General features: G+C 48.0%; 2 protein-coding genes across 6 annotated transcripts in view; both read left to right on the plus strand.

Moving 5' to 3' along the window:
• The first annotated feature begins 3,615 nt into the window (after nt 1-3,615).
• On the plus strand, nt 3,616-4,667 carry GPX1 (glutathione peroxidase 1). Its single transcript, XM_072876485.1, has 2 exons — nt 3,616-3,885; nt 4,026-4,667. Exons 1-2 carry the CDS (start codon nt 3,652-3,654, stop codon nt 4,389-4,391), a joined length of 600 nt encoding a protein of 199 aa, XP_072732586.1. The 5' UTR covers nt 3,616-3,651; the 3' UTR covers nt 4,392-4,667.
• A 4,638-nt stretch (nt 4,668-9,305) lies between these two features.
• USP4 (ubiquitin specific peptidase 4) overlaps nt 9,306-19,426 on the plus strand; it is a 43,912-nt gene continuing 33,791 nt past the window's right edge. For all 5 annotated transcript variants that reach the window (XR_012044528.1, XM_072875572.1, XM_072875573.1 and 2 more), the window contains exons 1-6: nt 9,306-9,465; nt 9,593-9,720; nt 10,039-10,169; nt 13,814-13,940; nt 15,113-15,258; nt 15,437-15,498. Coding sequence is in view for 4 of the 5 variants with exons in the window: in XM_072875572.1 (XP_072731673.1) it covers nt 9,308-9,465; nt 9,593-9,720; nt 10,039-10,169; nt 13,814-13,940; nt 15,113-15,258; nt 15,437-15,498 (752 nt within the window). In the remaining variant the exon portion in view is untranslated. The remainder of the gene's footprint in view (nt 9,466-9,592; nt 9,721-10,038; nt 10,170-13,813; nt 13,941-15,112; nt 15,259-15,436; nt 15,499-19,426) is intronic.

The raw sequence follows: 19,426 nt of genomic DNA on the forward strand, positions 1-19,426 counted from the left end.
GCGGTGAGCGGCAAAGCTTCCTAGGAGCTTCTTTTGATAAACCAGATGAGAGTGCCTCAGTTAAGTTTAATTTGTTTGAGTATGGGACTAGATGAGCAGGAGGAGGCTATGTAGGAGGGGAGTGCAGGAAGAAGGGGGGAGAAGACGGCGGTGTTGCTGTAGGAGCATGCAGTGGTATGCAGCGTGCTGGTCTGCACTGTCGTGTACCCCACACGCTGCACTGGAGCATGTGTGATGTTGTGCACGGCAACACGTTTGCCACGCTGTTTTCATGAGGGATGCCTTCAAGCGCTGCAACAAGGGCTGTGCTCGAGGTATGGGCCGCTGTGCTGCACCCACGCTGGAGAGCAGATCGTGCTGCTCCTGGGTGAGAAATGGTACGCAGCAGCAGCGTGCATCTCCACCCTTGCACTGGTATTTACAGCAGCTGCTGTTGAGCTGAGAGGCTCTGCCCGCAGGGCTGGGCAGGAGGGAGTCCAGTTGCTGATGACAATCCATGTAAGTGAGTACTTAGCTGCACCCACGTTATGTCCTAAAAAATGCCAATGTCAGGTTTTTTCTTTCTTTTTTTTTTCTTTCTTTCTTTTTTGGACAATGTTCCTGATTCCTTTTCCTGCAACAAAGGAGAAACAGACCTGGCCTGAGGCCATGGGAGCGCCCTGTACCCCTGGCCCTTGTCCTCCCTCTGCAGCCACAGCCCAGCGCGAAGCGTCTGGCCAGCGCGGCAGTGGCACCTGCCCCACCCTTCCCTCCTTCCTCTCCTGGGTGCCTGCTCTCCACCCCGTGGGGGTGACGGGGTTGAACAGCAGGAAGTTCCCAGCTGCAGCTGCCGGGCTGCCCACGAGGATTTCATTCTCTGCCCTGTTAACAATCTCGCTCACTCCTCTGCAGTTCCTTTTTTGGGGGGGGTTGTTGTTGTTGGGCAGTTTGGGGGTGGTTGCAGTTGAGCAAAATGGGTTTTTCAGTCTTGCGGGGCCGCTGGGTTGCAGTTCTCTATGGTCACAGTTACAGAGCAGCTCTTCAGCCACAGGGGTCTTGAGTAAGGTCTGCATGTTCTTCAGACCCAGCTCGTGGGTTGTGTATCTGCTGATGCATTTCCACCCAGAAGTGACTGTTTATCCCAGTTTTAATCTCAGCTCTTGTTCACCTACAGCACTACCTCCCCATCTCCTCTGTCTCGTCCACCCGCTGGCCTTAGGTTTCCAGGCCTGGCCTGCCTTTCTCCAAGTTCGGACATGTTGGTAAGTCAGCGTCTCCTGTTTATGGCCAGAAGCTCCAGCTCCCTCTCCTTGTCCCTTGCACCACTGGCATCAGAGCAGAAGCCTGCTTAGGAGCACGTGGTTATTAAATTATCAGTCCTTCTCAGCCTTCCCACTTTCGAGGGCTGGTAGCCTGGCTCCCTTTGGGTTCCCGTCGCATCTGTCACCTCCGGAGGCCACCTTTGTTCAGGATGAAACTGAGGACACAGGCAGCCAGACCAGACCTGGGAAATGAGAGCTCAGCGCTCATGGAGAGCGATCCAGCCAGGCAAGGAGCTGTGAAAGGGGCAGGGGAAAAGCTAGGAGCCAAGTGCCAGCCCCCTGGCCACGGGAGGGAGTTTGGTACCAGGAGTGGGGAGAAGACATAAGCAGCAGGCGGGAAGGTGTGTTTCGCAACCTTTGCAATTACTCACCACTGTTGCTGTCAAACAGCAATCTTCTGACCTTGTAGGACAAGCATCCCTTGTCATGCATCTCAAAAGGGGCCCCTTCAGCCCATCTAGTCCCTCAGAGCTCCTGGCACTCCTCTGGATCCACGTTCAGCTGGCTCCACAGAATGTGTCCAGGCACAGAGCGTAGCTCCGAGCCGACAAGGAAGTTCAATTCATCAAGGAAGGGAAAGCCCTAACCTGCTCTTGCTGAAAAGGGCAGGGTTACTCCCAGAAGTAAACTCCCTCCTTCAGATGAAATCCCCAGGTCCAGCCTGAGGGTTGAAGATGCCAGCCTGAGCAAGCGTCAAAAGCGGCAGCAGTGAGATGCTTCTGTGGCACTGCCCTAGAGGTCACCCCTGAAGAGAAATTCCTCTTCTTCAAACCACCGTGGCTCGCCGTGCCCAAGAGGCGGGTGAGGAGTCTGCATGGACTGTAACCGCCAATTTACTCAGGAGCAAACATGGGTCACGTGCCTCTGCTCGTCCCATCAGCCATTTCCCGGCTGCTCTGATCTCGGGACACTTGTTGTGGCTCCTGCTATCAGCGCTGCAACACACTGCAAAAACTGCAAGATAAAAACTGCAAGGCGAGTCCCCAAAACTCACCGCGGCCAGGAACTATTCCAGCTCCCAGTCACGGGGGCAGGTGCCAAGAGTAGCCCAAAGCAAAACCCCCAGATCCTGTGGTCACCTGGGAACCCGGACCAGAGATGCAGCGTTATATGGTGGCCTGTTAGTGACAGCTGGCGTTTGTGATGAATCCCCGATACCAAGCGTGAAAGAGAACAGAGAGCGGTAGAGGGGGCCCTGAGCATGTCCCCCGGCGCGCTGGGCCCGGGCTGCCCTGGCTGGGGGCCAGGGCTGATAAGCAGCTGTCTGATCTTGGGGCTGCTGTGAGCGGAGCTCACTTGGCCCAAAGGCTGGCAGGAGCCTCGGCAGCCCCGTGGGAGCCGTGCTGAAGCTGAGGCCCTTGCTCTCGGTCCCTGCCGAGGTGTGCTGCCCCACGGTCCCTGTTGGTCCAACCCACGGACATCACCTCGAGGCCTGATGCTGGACCTGTCTCTTCGCAGTGTGCTCTGGAGGAGGGCGATGTGTCAGCAAACACCCGTGGAGGAGCGGCTGGGCCGTGCTGCCTGCCGTGGGTACAGGCAGCAGTCAGCGTAGCTCACTTAGGGCTGCCTTGAATCCACGAGAAGAAGAGCAAGTCGCTACTGCGTGATTTAAAACTCCCTAAACCAGACCAAAGCAGTAAGGCAAGAAATGGAAAAGCCAGGGATGGGGAAAAGCAAGCACTGAAGTAAAGGGAGGCTTTCCCAGCCTCAAAGAGGTGGAAAAATTATAAAAGGAGACTGAAGAAGGGAATTTGTGGCCCCTCTTGGACCGTGGCACTTTGGGTTCGGGGTACCTCGTGTTCCTCCTCCTGGTGCACAAACTGAAGGCGTTTCTCTCCCAAAAGCCGCTCTCGTTGGCAGCGGAGTCCTAGGAGGAGGCTGCAGCCCCTGGTGCTGCGCTGGGCCGTCTCCGTGCTTGGACGGTCTTGTTACCGCACAGGTTTTAGCCCCGGGAGCACTTTGCGTTTTGCTGACTTTCCACAGCATTTCTGAGAACCGGTGGCGCTTCCCCGTGGATGCATAAAGCTCCCGATTCTGAGCTTTTAATTGACCAGAAAAACGCCAAGCCTTTCCGCGAAGACGGGAGTGAGGCGGGACGCAGCTGGGCACGGCAGTGCCGATGGGCAGCTGGGCACGGCAGTGCCGATGCCCTCGGCGGGCCGGTGAGCCGCCCGCCGCTACAGCCTCTCCGTGCCCCCGGGGGGGGCCGGGGGGGGCGATGCGGCCCCGGGGCGGCCCTCGGGAGCGCAGAGGCGGAGGCGAGGAGCGGCGGGGGGGTGGGGGCGGCGGCTCGGCCGGGCGGGGCGGGGCGGGCCGGGGCTCAGGGCCCGCCCGCCCGGCAGTGCTGGCCATGGCGGCGGCGGGAGCGGCGGCGGGGCTGGCGGGGCTGGCGGCGCGGCCGCTGGGCGCGGCGGAGCCGCTGTCGCTGGGCTCGCTGCGGGGGAAGGTGCTGCTGGTGGCCAACGTGGCCTCCCTCTGAGGCACCACCACCCGCGACTTCCTGCAGCTCAACGAGCTGCAGCGGCGGTACGGCCCCCGCGGGCTGCAGGTCCTCGGCTTCCCCTGCAACCAGTTCGGGCACCAGGTAGGGCGGGCGGCGGGCAGGGGCCGAGCCGCGCCGGGCGGCGGGGGCCGGGGCCGGGAGCGGGAGCGGGGGGGGGGAGCCGGCCGTCCCGGCTGGGCCTCACCGGCCGTGCTGGGGCGGGCTTGTGTTCGCTTCGCTAGGAAAATGCCACGAACGAGGAGATCCTGCTCTCGCTGGAGCACGTTCGTCCTGGCAAGGGGTACAAGCCGGATTTCATCATGTTCGAGAAGTGCGAGGTGAACGGGAAGAACGCGCACCCCCTCTTCACCTTCCTGAAAGAGGCGCTGCCCTTCCCGCACGACGACCCCTCCTCGCTGATGACCAACCCGCAGTACATCATCTGGTCCCCGGTCTGCCGCAACGACATCTCCTGGAACTTCGAGAAGTTCCTCATCGGCCCCGACGGCGTGCCCTTCAAACGCTACAGCCGGCATTTCGAAACCATCAAGATCCAGGATGATATTGAATTGCTTCTGCAGAAGGCTTCCAAGAGTGTTCTCGAATAAAGCGGAGCGCCGCAGCGTTCGCTGCCCGGCCCCCTCACTTCCTGCTCCGCTCGCTGCGCTCCTGCCCATTTTTCTCGCAGGGGGCTGCTGCTCTGGCAGAAATCCCAATGTCTCGTGCAGGTTTTGCTTATGATGGTGCATCTTCCAAATTCTTGAAGTGTACTTGATGTCTTCAAAAGTTGCATGCGAATGTTTGGGAAACTATGCCCGGGAAAGCAGCCGTGAGTCCCAGTAGCTTACTGTGATTCTCTGAATAAAAAAGAAATGTGTACTTTCTTTAAGGCTGTGGCTTGATAAATCTGGGCGAATTGGGTGAAACATGGCGTTACCCGTTCATCAGCTCGTGTGCGTGCTCACAGGGGCTGACTCGAACCACTCGAGCGTGATAGCGCAGTCAGGCTGAAACCTGAATGCAAACCTAGGCCGGCGTGATGGGCAAACAGCATTTGCGAGCTCTGCAAACTGTGAACCCGTGCTGCGTCCTACCCCGCGCGTAATGAGCTTGGCAGAGCGGGAGGGTGGCACAGAACAGAAATACCTTGCCAAACTGCTTACTGCACCTCACTCGAGGCTTGCCTGTGGAGGAAAGACACGGTGGCGCACGGCCAGGGGGTGGTTTTACACTGACTGATGAACTCCCAGCTTAGCTACCAACAACAGGCCGCGACAGGTCAATAACCATTCAGGCAGGTAGATGAGCGATTCTGCAGCCCGCGCTGCTGTGGTTGCGCTGGCACAAGGGCTTGGGGAAGAAGAGCCTGTTGGCCAAGGCCCATCTCGTTATCTGGCCTCCATCAGTGGATGCCCAGGGGAGACCTAGAACAGGAGCAGCACCCACTGTCCCTCCCCTTGTCCCAGAGCTGCTGCCCCCTCACTGGCTTAGCTGTCTCCAGGCTCCATTTCCATTCCAGGCTCCATGTCTCCATTTTGCTTCCGTGGTAGCCCAACACGGATCTCTACATACTCACCTAGTCCTACATGAAGCCCGTATTGCCTCTGTGCATCCCCAACACCTTGCAACACAGGGAATCACACAAAGAACCAGTTATTTTGTGTTCCCAGTGCAGAATACCAGCCTGTTCAACCACTTCTCCCACAGAAACTGTGCCTTGCCTCAGAGTGCCCTTGTTGCCCTTTGGGCACAGGAATTGCATGCGACAAAGTGTGGGTGCGCCAGGGTTCAGGTAATATTTTCTTCTTTTTACTCCTTCCCTAGTCCTTTTTTGACTCCTGCCAACCACAGAGCTGACAGGTATTTCATAGCGTTGTTACAATAATCCTGACATGTTGTTCCTGCGCGGTGATCCTGGGTTTACAGCCTGCTGCTGAACAGCTGGAATTAGGATTGGTTTGCGCTGGGAAATGGTGAGCCTGTGCCAAATTTCACCTGCCATCCTTCTGCCCGGTGGCTCAGGTCCTTCTGCAGGTAAATTTTAAATCCTTAAATGGCTCTGTGAGCACATGTTCATTACAAGCCACTCCTCACGAGGCCTCGTAGCACTGAGCATAAACTTGGTGCTGGACTGAGGAGTACACAGACTAGAAACTTGGGCTTTCAAAGGGAAGGCATAACACTTCCAAGCATTAGCGCACTGTTTTCATAATTAAAAACACTTGGTATTTGAGGTTGTGGGTTTTTTTTCCTGTCGGTAGCTTCTCACCTCACCAATTCGCTGGTTGCTTTGTTACTGTACCTACATTCAAGGCCCCCTCCGGGCTGACTTGAGACACTGGGGCAAAACCTACAACCGGCTCCACCCTGCTTGCTGCTACCCCTGAGTCATCGAGCTTTGAACTCAGATTGCACAATCCTCACCGGGCTATTTCTTAACTTCCAGTACAGCTTTGTGGAAAAAACAGGATGTTTTCAGTAGCTGTTTCAGCTTTGGAGCAGAAGCTGCTTGATTTGGGGGATTATTTTTTCAGTTAAATTTACTTCCCTCATTAAGGCAGGATGTTGAAATACGTGGAGAGTACAGGGGATCACAGGCAGCAGGAACTCATTGCACCAAAAAAAATCTTTCTCGACATGAGCTGTGGCACTTCCTCAATCCTGACTCACCAAACTCGAGCCATTTGAGCGGAACCTCCTTTGCTTTGCCTGTTCCTTATCAGGCTGCAGCCCCCGCCGAGCCCCACCGCCGCAGGGGAGCAGACCACAACACCTGCTGCTGTTCCAACAGCAGCCCTGCCAAAAAGGGTCTCTTGCTGAGCCTGCCGGTCAGAAAAGCATCTTACACTGTGCTTATCCAGTGCTAATGGCCAAGGGATTTATTTACCTTCCGGCTGCTGGGGCTGTGCTAGCAGAAAAACAAAGCAGCAGCTCCAGAACAGATACAGCCACGCCAGCAGAAGTACAGTGACGTGATTCCAGGATGAAAATTAGCCATGCCAGCAGGAAAACGAATGATCCCAGTGTAAGCACACCAGCAGGAACTCTGCAGCATAGATAAAAGCCTCCCAGCCTTGTTATTCGCCGTCTCGTTTCAGTGTTCCCCAGAGTAGCTGGCTTCTGGGGTAAAGCGGGCTGCGGTGGAAAGGGTAGCCCGCGGGCTGGAAACCTCGGAACACCCGCAGAAGAGCACAGCCCCCACACAGGCTCTCGCGCCCAAACGTTATTTGGTGGTGTGACCGGAGGGAAAGACGACATTTCACTACAGGTAGCAGCTCTACGCTGAAGGTAGACCTGAAGAATCCCAGGTGATTCCTCAGGGATTATAAAATGGCCCAGTTCTATTTCTGTAACTCCAGAGGGAAACAGACTGACTCAGTAGGAAACCTTAAAATAAATACTACTACTTTAGCACACTTGGATGCTTCCGTGGCTTGAGGACATTGTCCTTCCAATATCTTGTGTTTCACATCTACACTCCTGTACTCTTTCCATTTTTTTCTACTTTACTTTTATTGCAAACAGCTAATCCCTCTTAGTGTTCACTCTGCTTTTCCATTCTTCTACATATCAGTCCCATATATTCCTCCCTTTCTAGAGAATGTTTTTCCCCGCTTCTCCCCCTCCTAATGGTTCCCTCCGCCCCCCTTCGCTGCTGATAGTTGCCATCAACTTCTTAAATCTTTAAAAGAAGTTCAGATAATTGAAGCTAGTGTTAACTAGCTGCAAGGAAAACTATCCCTTCCACCCCTATCTCCCTCTCCGGGGTTCCCTGGTGTTCTGCCCACCAAAGCCTAGCACGTCCTGAAATCATGGCTGATGAGATGTGGTGTTCAGAAGCGTCTACTCAACAGAAATGCCATCAAGTGGAGCCTAAGACCTTTCTTACCCAGCCTGTTAAATGTTCTTTCAGCTATTTAAAATCCCTTTCTTCTTCTGATGAGCTTTGTTGCACCTGCTAACTTCTAAGATAGCTTTCAGTCACCCTTTTTGATCATTGCCATCGTAAGGCAGGTACGACACACTTGCCTCCAACCGGGTGGCACTCGAAAGGGCTTTGTTCCTGCCAGTGCCCCTCTCACAGCGAGCAGCCATCAGGTTCAGCTGGAGACAAGGGCAGGAAGCCAAATGGCTGAAAGGAAAGCGCTCGAAGAGACACAAGAACAGACACCCCCATCTCCAGTGAAACTGTAATAATGTCATTTCCTAGTACTGAATCAGAAAGCTTTGAATGAGACCATTTTAATTGTTTATTGCACTTTCTATTAGGAGTAGGTAATTCATTAGCAGTGAGGTCAGCCATGTAAGCATTATCTCAGAATAGCTGACTCATTTTAAAAACACACCCAGTCTTGCCCATAACAGGGTGTATTAGTTTATTGAAGCCCAAAGGGGCCCTGCCCTTTGAGAAAAACTGAAGCAACAGGACTCAACTCTTGCTGGAAGGAGAAAATGGTCTTCTTTTTCAGTGTTAACTGGATGTCAAAAAAATAAAAGGCTTTTAGCATTTTACCCAGGAATGCTGCAGCATTACCAGGCCTGGCTGGCAGGAGGTAGAGCCCATCTGCCCACCACGCTGCCAGACACCGGCTGCCAGGAGAGCGCTCCCCTGCACAGAGAGGAATGGCCCCAGCACACCACCCCCCTGCCTTTTTTTTTCCGTGAGGTAAATGGATTTATTTGGTGTATCAGGTTAAAGCAGGTTTTTAAGTCTCTGAATCATCATCTGATTCTTTCCTAATCTTCCCACTTCTCAAGGACGGGATCCCTAAACAGCACAGGATATGCTACTTGAGAGATAAATGCCTAAATCATTTCTTGAGAGGTTCTTTCCAGAGACACTTTCAAACTCCTGAGCACTCCCCAGCTGGCTACTCAGACCCATTCTCCCGTTTATTCCCGTAACAATTTGAAGTCTCCTTCCCTAGCCAACGCCCTGACCAGAGGGCTCCATGAAGTCAGTTATGAGAGAAAATAGAGCATGTAGCACCGAAACCACACAGTCCACACCGAACGTTTCTGCCACCTGCTTTGGTGGCCGCCCAGGGGGACCCTCTTGGCCGCGGAGCCACCTCGGGGACGAGGCCCATCCCCACGGAAATGCGGCCTCCTGCGCCCCGATGCCTCCAGCCTTACTCCAAGGCCTCCCTGCCCCCTCTCAAGCCTGCAGCCCTGGCTGCTCTCCACCCCGCCGGCCCCAGAGGCCTAGGGAACGGGGTGCCCATCCTGCCCGCCGCCCCTCAGCGCGGCAGACACCACCTGCCTCGGCAGCCGCAGAGGCTGCGCCCGGCAAGGGCCCGCTTTCCTCCTCCGCCGCCCGGGAGGCCCACGGGGCGGCCCCCGCCGCAGCCGCAGCCGCCGGGGCGGGGCGGGGCGGGACCGGCCAAGCCAGCGCAGACCCCCACGGTGCGACTACAAGATGGCGGCCGGCGCCGCCAGCACCGCCCCCGCGCGCGCCCCCGCCCACTCCGTCAGAGGTCGCGCGGGCGGGGCGGCGCGAGCGCAGCAGGCCCACCCAGCGCGCATGCGTACGCGGGCCGACATCCGCCCGCGACGGGGCTCGCGCACCGACATGGCGGCGGCCGAGGGCGGCGGCGGCGGCGGGGCGCGGCCGGACACGACGGTGCAGCGGGCCGAGCTGGGGCCGCTACTGGCCACGGCCCTGAGGCCGGGGGAGTCCTGGTGAGCGCGGCCGGCCGGCCCGGCCCTCCGTCCCCCTCCCCTCCGGGCGGCAGGGCCTGTGGGAGCGGGCCGGGCTGGGCCGCGCCGCCGCTGAGAGGGCCGCGCCGCCCGGTGCCGTGTGTTGCAGGTACCTGGTGGACAGCCGCTGGTTCAAGCAGTGGAAGAAGTACGTGGGCTTCGACAGCTGGGACATGTTCGGCGCGGGCGATCCCGGCCTCTTCCCGGGGCCTATCGACAACTCGGGTCTCTTCGGCGGTGAGTGCTGCCCGGCGGCGCTGGGCCGCGGGGGAGCGGGGCCCTGGGCAGTGGGGGCCTGGTGCTCGGGTCGCAGCCCGGGCTCGGGTAAGTAACTCCCGCGTGCGGTTGTCTCGTCGTGCAGCTTTCGGTTTTGAAGCTGTGCGTTGCGGGAGGATACAAGCGGCCGTCCCAGCCTTGTAAGTGAGGAGAGTGGTGCGGTTTCTACCTACCCGTGAGAGCGTTGGTATTTCTTAGGTCATGGTAGTATGTGTGTAGTTCTCGAGAAAAAAGGATTCTGTTTGATGCCATGCTTTCTTCCATCTGTCTCCCTTCTAGATCCAGAAACTCAAAGTTTAAAAGAACACCTCATTGATGAGCTAGATTATGTATTGGTTCCCACCGAAGCCTGGAATAAACTAGTAACGTGGTATGGCTGCATAGATGGACAGCAGCCTATTGTGAGAAAAGTAAGTATGGGTGAACCAAGTTCTCTTCAGCCTGCTTTCACTATCTGATCTCTGCCAAACCTAGACGATGATTATTTTGCTAGATGTGAGTTAAGACAGGATCTTCAGCAGCTCTTTGGAGATAATAACATGAGGTCTTTTTGCCTTGTTGCCTGAAAGAATGACCTTCCAGTATTACAGTTAAAATGCCTGAATCTTCAGTGATTCTCAGTTAATGGGTTATATGGGCTGAGAACCATGAACCGTGTTCTCGCTAACTTTTTACGTTATGATTGTTCGGACCGGTGCCGTGCTTTTATGTTGTGTGGAGTAGTTTGTGCTTTGTTGAAAAATGCAAGTTGTTAGTCAAGCTTATCCATCTTCTGGGAGAGAATGAGGCATTGGAATAAATTGTCTTTTAGTACAGATGGCCTAGGGACTTCCTCTGGAGTTTAAGGTGGTTCTTGTTTTCTCTTCCAAAATTCTGTGATTCTGAAATCATGAGAAGAGACATATTTGTGGTTTGGTTCTGTAATGCTTATTTTTGTTTGGCAAATGTAGTCATGAATGTATTCTGAGTATATAACCTGTTGTGGAAGGTGAAGTTGCTTTTTTGGAAATCTATCAGAGACTTGTTTATGGGTAAAAGGTAAAAATCTGTTTTTATTTTAGTCTTCGGTTTTTGCACTGACTAAATTGAGCAGTGCCAGTCTATGGGGTTCATAAAGACTAATCACTACACCAAGCGAATAGTGTTGATATAACGTACAGAATTAATATTGTTTAAGTTTAAGTAGCTTTATGTTACAGTAAGGGTTGCTTCAATGTGTGCAAGACCCAGGGAAGTGTGGCACCAGAATGGTGAAAGGAAATAAGATCCCTCTCTTGCAGGCCCACTCATGCTGATCAGTGCTACTGGAACATTGTCATTCAGTGTGGGCTATAAATTGTATGTAATGAGAAATTCTGACATCTTCAGAAAGTGTGAATGATCTCAGGTTCACTCTGCTAAGTAGACAGAACTCCCATGTAAACTAGAAGTGGGGGAAGGGGAAAAGAATTATAGCATATAAAGGATATGTGGTTTTAGTAGAAATAGATAATTTCTTGAGGAATAGAAAATCTATACTGAGAAGAAAAACTAGAACTATTACTGATCAGTGCCTCTCTGAGTGAGGAAGCTTTCGTTCATGAACTGGCTAACTGCTTTCACAAAGTCTGGCGTGTCATGAGATGCTCCCTTTTCTGAAAAATTAAGAAGTTGGACAAGAAAGAGGTTTGGAAGCTATTGGGGAAGCACTTGGGTGACAGGCTTAACTGTATGAGCCTCCTTTTCTTGGGATATCAGATGCCACTATTCAACACTGTATTTAGTGAGGGCTAGAGCTTAGAGCTACTGCTGTTTTACAGACAGAAGACGCTTGAGTTACTGTGGTCCACTTACGAGTAAATTTTGAAAAGTTTTGAATTGCTATGGGAGTTTCAGTCTATTGTTAACCTGGAAACTGAAATGGATTTTTACATTTAAAAAAATGTTGAAATATAGCAGAATGGTAGGTTTGTGGGATGTTACAGCCTCTTACAAAAAATACAAAGTGAAAAGTCAGTGAGACAGACAAGCTACAGCACTGCACTTGAGTAGAACGTGGTTGGTATCTGGTTACAGTATTCTCCAGGTAGCATTGGAAGTAAAGCACTTAAACTTGTGGTCTTTGAATGCTTTAATCCTTTTCCTAAAGCTGGATCAACTGTAATTCATACATCAAAATACCCATAAAAGTAGAATTTGGTAAGTAATTTTCAGGCATCTTTGTAATTTTGCAAGCTGGTATTTCTTCCATCCCTATGTGCCTGATGATAAGAGAAAAGTACAGGAGGATTAGATTAGATTTGTTTCTGGCTCAGGTTTATTTTGATAATCTCAAACCATATTTTTGGGCAATCTTCTATAGAGTCACACTGCAAAGTGTATTCATGTGCAAAACTTAGAACAGTGTGCTTCCTCAGCGGTTGAATGCGTGTTGTGCTCAGATTGCTGTCCAACAGGATGACCCGAGTTTTACTTTGACAGAGAACAAGCTAGCTGATCGGACACTGTTTAAAAGACATCTGCAGGCGATTAGAGACTCTTCTTGCCATTCATCTATTCTAATGGACATGGTGATCTGATCAGAAACTTCTTGAAAAGAGTTCTTCCATTTCTGAATATGATTCTTATTTATTTGTTTCTAACTGTAGAATCCTGGAGAACAGGAAGTCCCATTTAATGAAATTCCTTCTGAAAAAGAAATGGAGAACTTGTGAATTGGTTCCTTTGCGTTCTTTAAAAAAAAAAAGGTCTAATTTGCCTGTCAAGAAGCTGTTTAAACAGGGAGTTTTACTTTCTCTTTCTGTTGTAACAGCAAAATACTGAAGATCTTTCCAAATGTATTTGCTAATGATTTACCTTTAAAGCACCTTGCATATTGTCCTGGTTTGACACATATCTAATACCACCCTGTTAAAGCTCAGAAGAGGGAAGCATAATTTAGCTAAATTCTCACAGTAAGTCTTAGTCTTAATTCTTCGTTTCTTTCTGAAGCTGGGTAAAGTTTTTTTTTCTGTAAAATGATACAGATGTAGATCACAGCAAGTCTGGTGTCACGCAAATAGAATAGAATATTTCAGTTGGAAGGGACCTACAACAATCATCTAGTCCAACTGCCTGACCAATTCAAGGTGGACTGAAAGTTAAAGCAAATTAAGGGCATTGTCCAAATGCCTCTTAACACTGTTACTCTGAAAAATTACACCTGCTGGTTCAATGAAATATGTTCCTAATTTCGTAGGCTTTATAGCTGTAAAGAACTGTGGAGATAATTGAGGTGTGGGTTTTTTTTGGGGTTTGGTGTCCCGTCCATCCGCCGTCGTGTCCCCCCCCCCCTCCGGTTACATCACAGTTGTCTCATAACTGGCCCCTGAAATGTGCTTTTCTTTCTGGCATAATGTGTTTTATGATCTGTAGGTGAAGAGTGGTGTCTAGTCTTACAGAATACCTTTCTAAAAATATGCTGAAAGCTAGTGGGATGGGTAGATGTACCTATTGGAGATTCTCTTAAATGCAAAATTGATTTGAAAATGACTCTGAAATAAAGCAATGTAATGAAGATGAGTTCTGACATATTTGTCCATTTCTGCCAGGAGAGAGTAATGAGGCAGATTCTCTATACCATGCAGAAAAATAATTAATGCTGTGTCTTACTCTCTTCTAATAGAAAGGATTTTGCTCCAGTGTTCCAGACTTGTTTCTTTTTTTATGTAAACCTTAACCAAAGACTAGAGGCAAAAGAAAATTTTTTTTCTAGAATGCTTTGACTGTACGATCAAATACTTTTCATGGATAACTAGCTGGCACTATCAGTTCAGCTGTGATGATGGACCTTTGGAACTTTGTACTGTGGAAGGAAAGCACTGGGATTTCTTATGGTTTTAAAAACAGAACAAAACCTCCAAACAAGCTGACAGAGGTTGTGACTGAATCTGGACTTGAGAGCAAGTCGGTGTTCAGTTTATGGCTTGACTTGCAAGACTCCTAAAGGCAAAACATTTAGACAAATGTGCCTTACAGAGGACTGCTCAGTATTTTAACTTTGTGTTATTTTATCGCACGTGCCTTCTGTTTGCAGGTAGTGGAATATGGTCTGTTTGTGAAGCACTATAAGGTTGAAGTTTATCTTCTTGAGTTGAAGCTGTGCGAGAGCAGTGATCCTGACAATGTAATTAGCTGCCACTTTAGCAAAGCAGATACTGTTGGTAAGTAGCTCTCTGATACATCCAGCTGTGCTCTGATGCTACCTCAAGAGATATTTTGTGCCCTCCAGAACAAGAATGATGTTGATAAACTGGAGCAAGTCTAGTGGGTACCAACAGGACAGTCAGGGTTGGAGCACGTGATGTGTGAGAAGAGGCTGAGGGAGCTGCGTTTAGCCTGGAGAAGAGAAGGCTTTGAGGGGACCTCGTAGCACCTATGAGGGGGTTACTGAGAACATGGAGTCAGGCTATTTACTGAGTCACAAAGCAAGAAAACAACAGATGAGTCATAAATTGAAACAGGACAGATTCCAACTGAATATAATGAAAATATTTTTCCTATCAGGACAGCTAGACATTTGAACAGGGTCCAGAGGGGTGGGGGAATCTCCTTCCTTGCAAGTTTTGAACACCTGATTGGATAAGTCCCAAGCAGCCTGGTCTGAATTCAGTGTTGACCCCTCTTTGAGTGTTTGGACGAGGAACCTCCTGAGTTTCTTCCAGCCACAGTGATTCTGTGTGCAACACAGGGAGTTGTTGTTAAGAGCTTTGAGGAACACGTTGCTTACTAACTCATGTCCTTAAGAAACATCCACGTCATTCATGTAAAGCAGTTCTGTCTCTGGTTCTACAATGCCTTCTTCCTAGTGTGTGAATATTTTAGACCTCATCTTAATGGCTCTTCCTACACTTCTGTTCTTCCTGAAATTTGTCCCATCCCTCTCTTTCTCTCTCTCTGTATCATTGCTGTATTTTCCCATGTAAAAATGCTGAATGTCAGCTGTCATATATGTTCATAAAGATGCTTTTTTTTAGTTTGCTGATGTATGGCCTGACAAGAGTCACTGAAAACACTTCCTTCTTGAACCTGTGTTTTCAAATGATGACTTTCACAGAAGTTGGCCTTTGGGGAGGAACTTCTCAATGTGTTCTGAACATTACTGGTTTGAGGGCTTGACAGGCAAATACATGACTGAAAACAGAAGTTTTTCATTCTTTCAGACTAAGTATTAGACAAGCTATATGAGCAATTATAACTTCCATGATACATTTTCTACTTAAAGGATCTTGAAGGATCAATGATGTACCTCCTTGCTGAATGTCTGGCTTGTCAGTGTTTTTTTCAAAAGCACTCATGTTTTAGGAATTTTGGTGGTTTTTTTCCTCCTGAACAGCTACCATCGAGAAAGAAATGAGAAAACTATTTAATATCCCAGCTGAGAAGGAAACTAGGTTATGGAACAGGTATATGAGTAACACTTACGAGCAGCTCAGCAAGCTGGATAGCACTGTGCAAGATGCAGGGCTCTATCAGGGTCAGGTAAGGGGCATAACTTTTTTTTTATAAGATTCTCATGTACTGCTTTCTCTGATATGTAGTTTTTTCACTTGCTTTTATGTACTTTGAGCAAACATTTGAAATGTGATTTGTTAATGATTTTGCAAAAAGTGTAGCGGACTTGCAGTTACCTACCTTTATTTCCTGAACTCTCTTCCAGGTGGTTCTAATAGAAGTGAAAAATGAAGATGGCACCTGGCCTGGACAGCATTTCCTGGCAAAGTAAGCAAGCATGTTCTAAAGTTTTCTTCTGTTTTGTCCAGCTTGTTCACTAGGCTTTAGTGACCCCATGTTCTTTGTGAAAGCCTAGTTATCACTGGTTATTGTGGATTTCTTTGTTTTGGGTATTTTGAAGAAGGAGAGAAAACCTTGAATATATATTCTTCAGTGGTTCTGCTGCTGGTTTCTTGTCTTAGCAACAGTCTTCCATTTTAAAGCCCATTTCAAATAGGTTGCGTAAGGATTAAATAGCTTAGGTTTCTATAGTGCTTAGGAGACGAAAGTGCTATTTATGTTGAGCTAGTCTACTTAAAAAGCTACCTCTGCAGACTGTGCAGTGGAAAAAAAAAAAAAAATCTGTCTTCTACCATTGTAGAGCAAAAAAGATCTTGGAGTATATTTCCAAAGCTGCCAGTAGTGAATGCTCAGAGGTAGTTCCCCCTTAAAAAGGGTGTAGAAATAGCTGAACAACCCTCCCTGCTGCCAAAGGCATAGAAGCCTGTAAATATTGACACAGATATTCTCTTGCTGCTATCTAATTTAGAGAAGAGATGCGTAAGAGGGGGGCTTGACGTAATACTGTATATATAGAGTGAATGCTGTAGAATGGAAGTTGCTTGCAATGATAAGGAACTGCTCATATCAAGTCCTACTACAGAAAGTAAAATTCTGTGATTTTACTAGTCTGATGGCCTACTTGCTTTCCTATGAATAGACCATCAGACTTTATATTGATAAAGAAAATGTTTTTCTGTATAATACAGTTAACTTCTAGAACTTGCTGCCAAGTGATCTCATTTGCGATCAAGGTCTCACTAGTGTTAAACTTGAAGAATGGATCAAATAGGTCAGTGAAACCTATTTTGAAACAATTCTCTACTTCTGAGGTGCCATACTGGGTAAATGCATCAGGAGAATATCCATAGGATTACAATGAACTTTCTATAAGTGTACCATGTGAAAAGCATCTAAACATTCATATCATGTACGTAATCGAGTACTGGTTGACAGTCAGATTTAGAGAGGCAGCCATGCAAGACCAGATCATAGCCTTTTGTTTCCACATGAAGCAAAGCTAAAAAGGAGCCCTGTAGCATTCCCAGGCCTGAAATGTTTTATTTTTTCAGCAGCTAGTCTGATATGTAAAGACTTTTAATTAACTTCTAGTGATACTTCAATGAAAATGGTTATCTGTATGCAGATTAATATTTTCTAATGACATAGAAATAAACATTTGCTTATTATAATGTAAAACTTGTGAAATTGACTAGATGCTGATAATGGTGGCTGAAAGAATTGTATTAAGTCATACATATAGTATTATCTGTTCCTTTGTACTTTATCTTGGCTATTTCCTTGCCTTTATATCTGTTAGTTAAGAAACTAAGTGTGTATATTCCACATAATGTCTTCCTTATGGTTGGGTGCGTTGGTTTAGCAAGTTCTGCTCTCTGGCTCTTGTGCTGTTACTTGGTCTTGTAGGTTAAATGCATAATAACTGTTTGTTCAAACACACAGTTTGGGAAGAAGCAGAGGGGAAGAAGCAGCTGGACTGCCTCTCTTTAGAATTGACATTGGTGTGTGCTGATCAGTGCACAAACTGCTGATCAAATGATAAGGACCTTTTTAAGTGGTTAGGGCAAAGGCTATCTCTCAGGAAAGCAGTATGCTTCAATATCTTTGGGTTATAACGAGCCCTGCCGCACTAACATTGTGCCTTCCTATGTCAAAGGTGGCTGTGTTGTGTAAGGCAAGTTGGGTAGAAAGCTTGGACTTTAAACCTCTTTCTGTGTTTGAAATGGAAGGAGGAAAAAGTTGAGAACTCATTCTTCCATAGACATATGATAACAAAAGGTGGTGATGAGCAGTATTTTCTTGTTAGGTTCAGTGATGTTTTCTATGCCGTTTTATGTCTTTAAGCTGCTAATATTGTACAGCAGTTGCCTTAACCCCAAAACCACATATGAATCGTACTCATACTGTTGAAAATATGAGGAACGCTGTACTGGATCTGGACCAGGTATGTCCAGTAGCCTGCCCCTTAGTGTGGGCAGTAGCAGATGCACGTAGGAGGAGTAAAAAAAGTTCCCTGTAAGAAGAGGGCATAATTAGCAATGCATCTGCCATGGTATACTGCTGTCTTCCAGTAGCCTGCAGTTCAGACTCTTCCCAAGATGGCTGAGTCTAGGTATTTATGTTGAATATATGTTGACAGTCCGGGGGGACTTTTCTTCTGCTTTTTGGTGCTTCCTCTGTTGCACGTCATCTCGCTGTCAAATGTGAGTGGGCTGGTGGCAGTCTAGACTGGATCATTCGTATATGTTAAGTTTTCTTTCTGCTGCTCTTTCAAGGGTTATTTCACAAAGCTTTTTACCTATTTTAAAGGGATTTATATTTAAAAAAGAAGTAACAAAGCTGGGGGGTTTTGTTACATAATATATTCTTAGTGAGTAAGCTAAATTCAACTTCTCTTACTTGAATCATTGGCATTGCTCCATATTAATGCATTTATAATTGCTCTGTGCTTTCCTTTCACATCAGTCATAATCAGTTCTGAAGTTTACTTGGTTTCCTTCCCTTTTTTAGCATATCTTCATATAAATGCATAAATCCTTAATACTCTGTAGTTTACTCTGTAATTTAATTTGATGTTTGAATATTCTCCAGCTAGTTTGTATGTTTTATTGAGAATCCTTAATTTTTTCAAGACATTATTTTCTTAAGGGTAGTTTCATATTTCATTTAGTTTTGAATACACTGTCAAAATTCCAGTTCCCTATGAAGTTGAAATCTAGTAAAGCATAGTGCAAAGATTTCTTACTAATCTCGGGCTGAGTCTTTTACATAAGTTAATCTTGGAGCAGCATGGATTTTTTTTTTCCCTTGGAGAGCAGGAATTCAATAAATAAAATCATTAATAAAGCTTTTCTATATAATTAAAAAATTTAGCTGCTTTTTTAACCATGTTCTTTCATTTGTCAGATATCTCAGCAGACAAACCTGAAGGGAAAGCGTACTCTGTGACTTGGAGTGTGTTCTGAGTTGATGTTTTTAAATTTTTTTTTCTTTTTTTCTGGAAACATTAGATATCTGTACTGCAATGAAACGTTGCCAGCATTTTAACTGTTTCTGTGAGCTGGTAAAAGACTCATTGACCTGGAGTGTAGGGTTCAACTCTTGTTACTGCGTTGGGACATGGTTTGTCTTTCCATGGGCGTGTGCGCATATACATGTTGCATTAAATAAATATTATATATTTAAGACTCCAGATTAGTGAGTATAGTACAAACTTATAGGGACTGTTTATATGTATAAAATCTGTAGGTGATTGTGAGCAATTGAACCAGACAGAACTGGTGAGAGAGGATGGAGGAGGGAAGAGTAGGCAGAGAGGATACAGAGTTCCCAGCCCAGAAGAGTATGAGTGTCTTATCCTGTGCACTGATGAGGTGTTCAGGGTAGGTTACTTTCTGTAATATTAATACAGTGTAGTTCTGTAGTAAAGGAGGTTCTTGTCTGTAGGAAACAACTGATGCTTTTTGGAAGCCAAAGCTGATATCAGAAGTGAGTTGGAAGCTGCATTAACAACATGGCTAAGAAGGATAAGTGAGACTATCACCCTGAAAACCTGTTGTGCTCTTTTCTGAGGCTAAGCAAGTCTGTAATGTTGATAAGCTGTTATGCTTTCTAAATAAACTTACATTTTGAAGTTCTGAAGAATCTGAGTCCTGGCTGCATCTAGCATCAGCAGGAACTGTGAATGCTCTGTGCTGAGGCGTGGTTTGGAAGAGAGTTGAGTAATTCCAAGTTTTAATCCTATCTCAGGCAAATATTTTGCTCCAATGTTCTGTTTCTCAGCTGGAGAAAATACTGTTTAGCCAAGACCGTGGGGAACTTTATATTTGGAGATCCTTCTTTGGGCTCCATCACT

Source organism: Ciconia boyciana, chromosome 11 (assembly GCF_034638445.1).
Source record: "Ciconia boyciana chromosome 11, ASM3463844v1, whole genome shotgun sequence".
Classification (NCBI taxonomy): Eukaryota; Metazoa; Chordata; class Aves; order Ciconiiformes; family Ciconiidae; genus Ciconia; species Ciconia boyciana.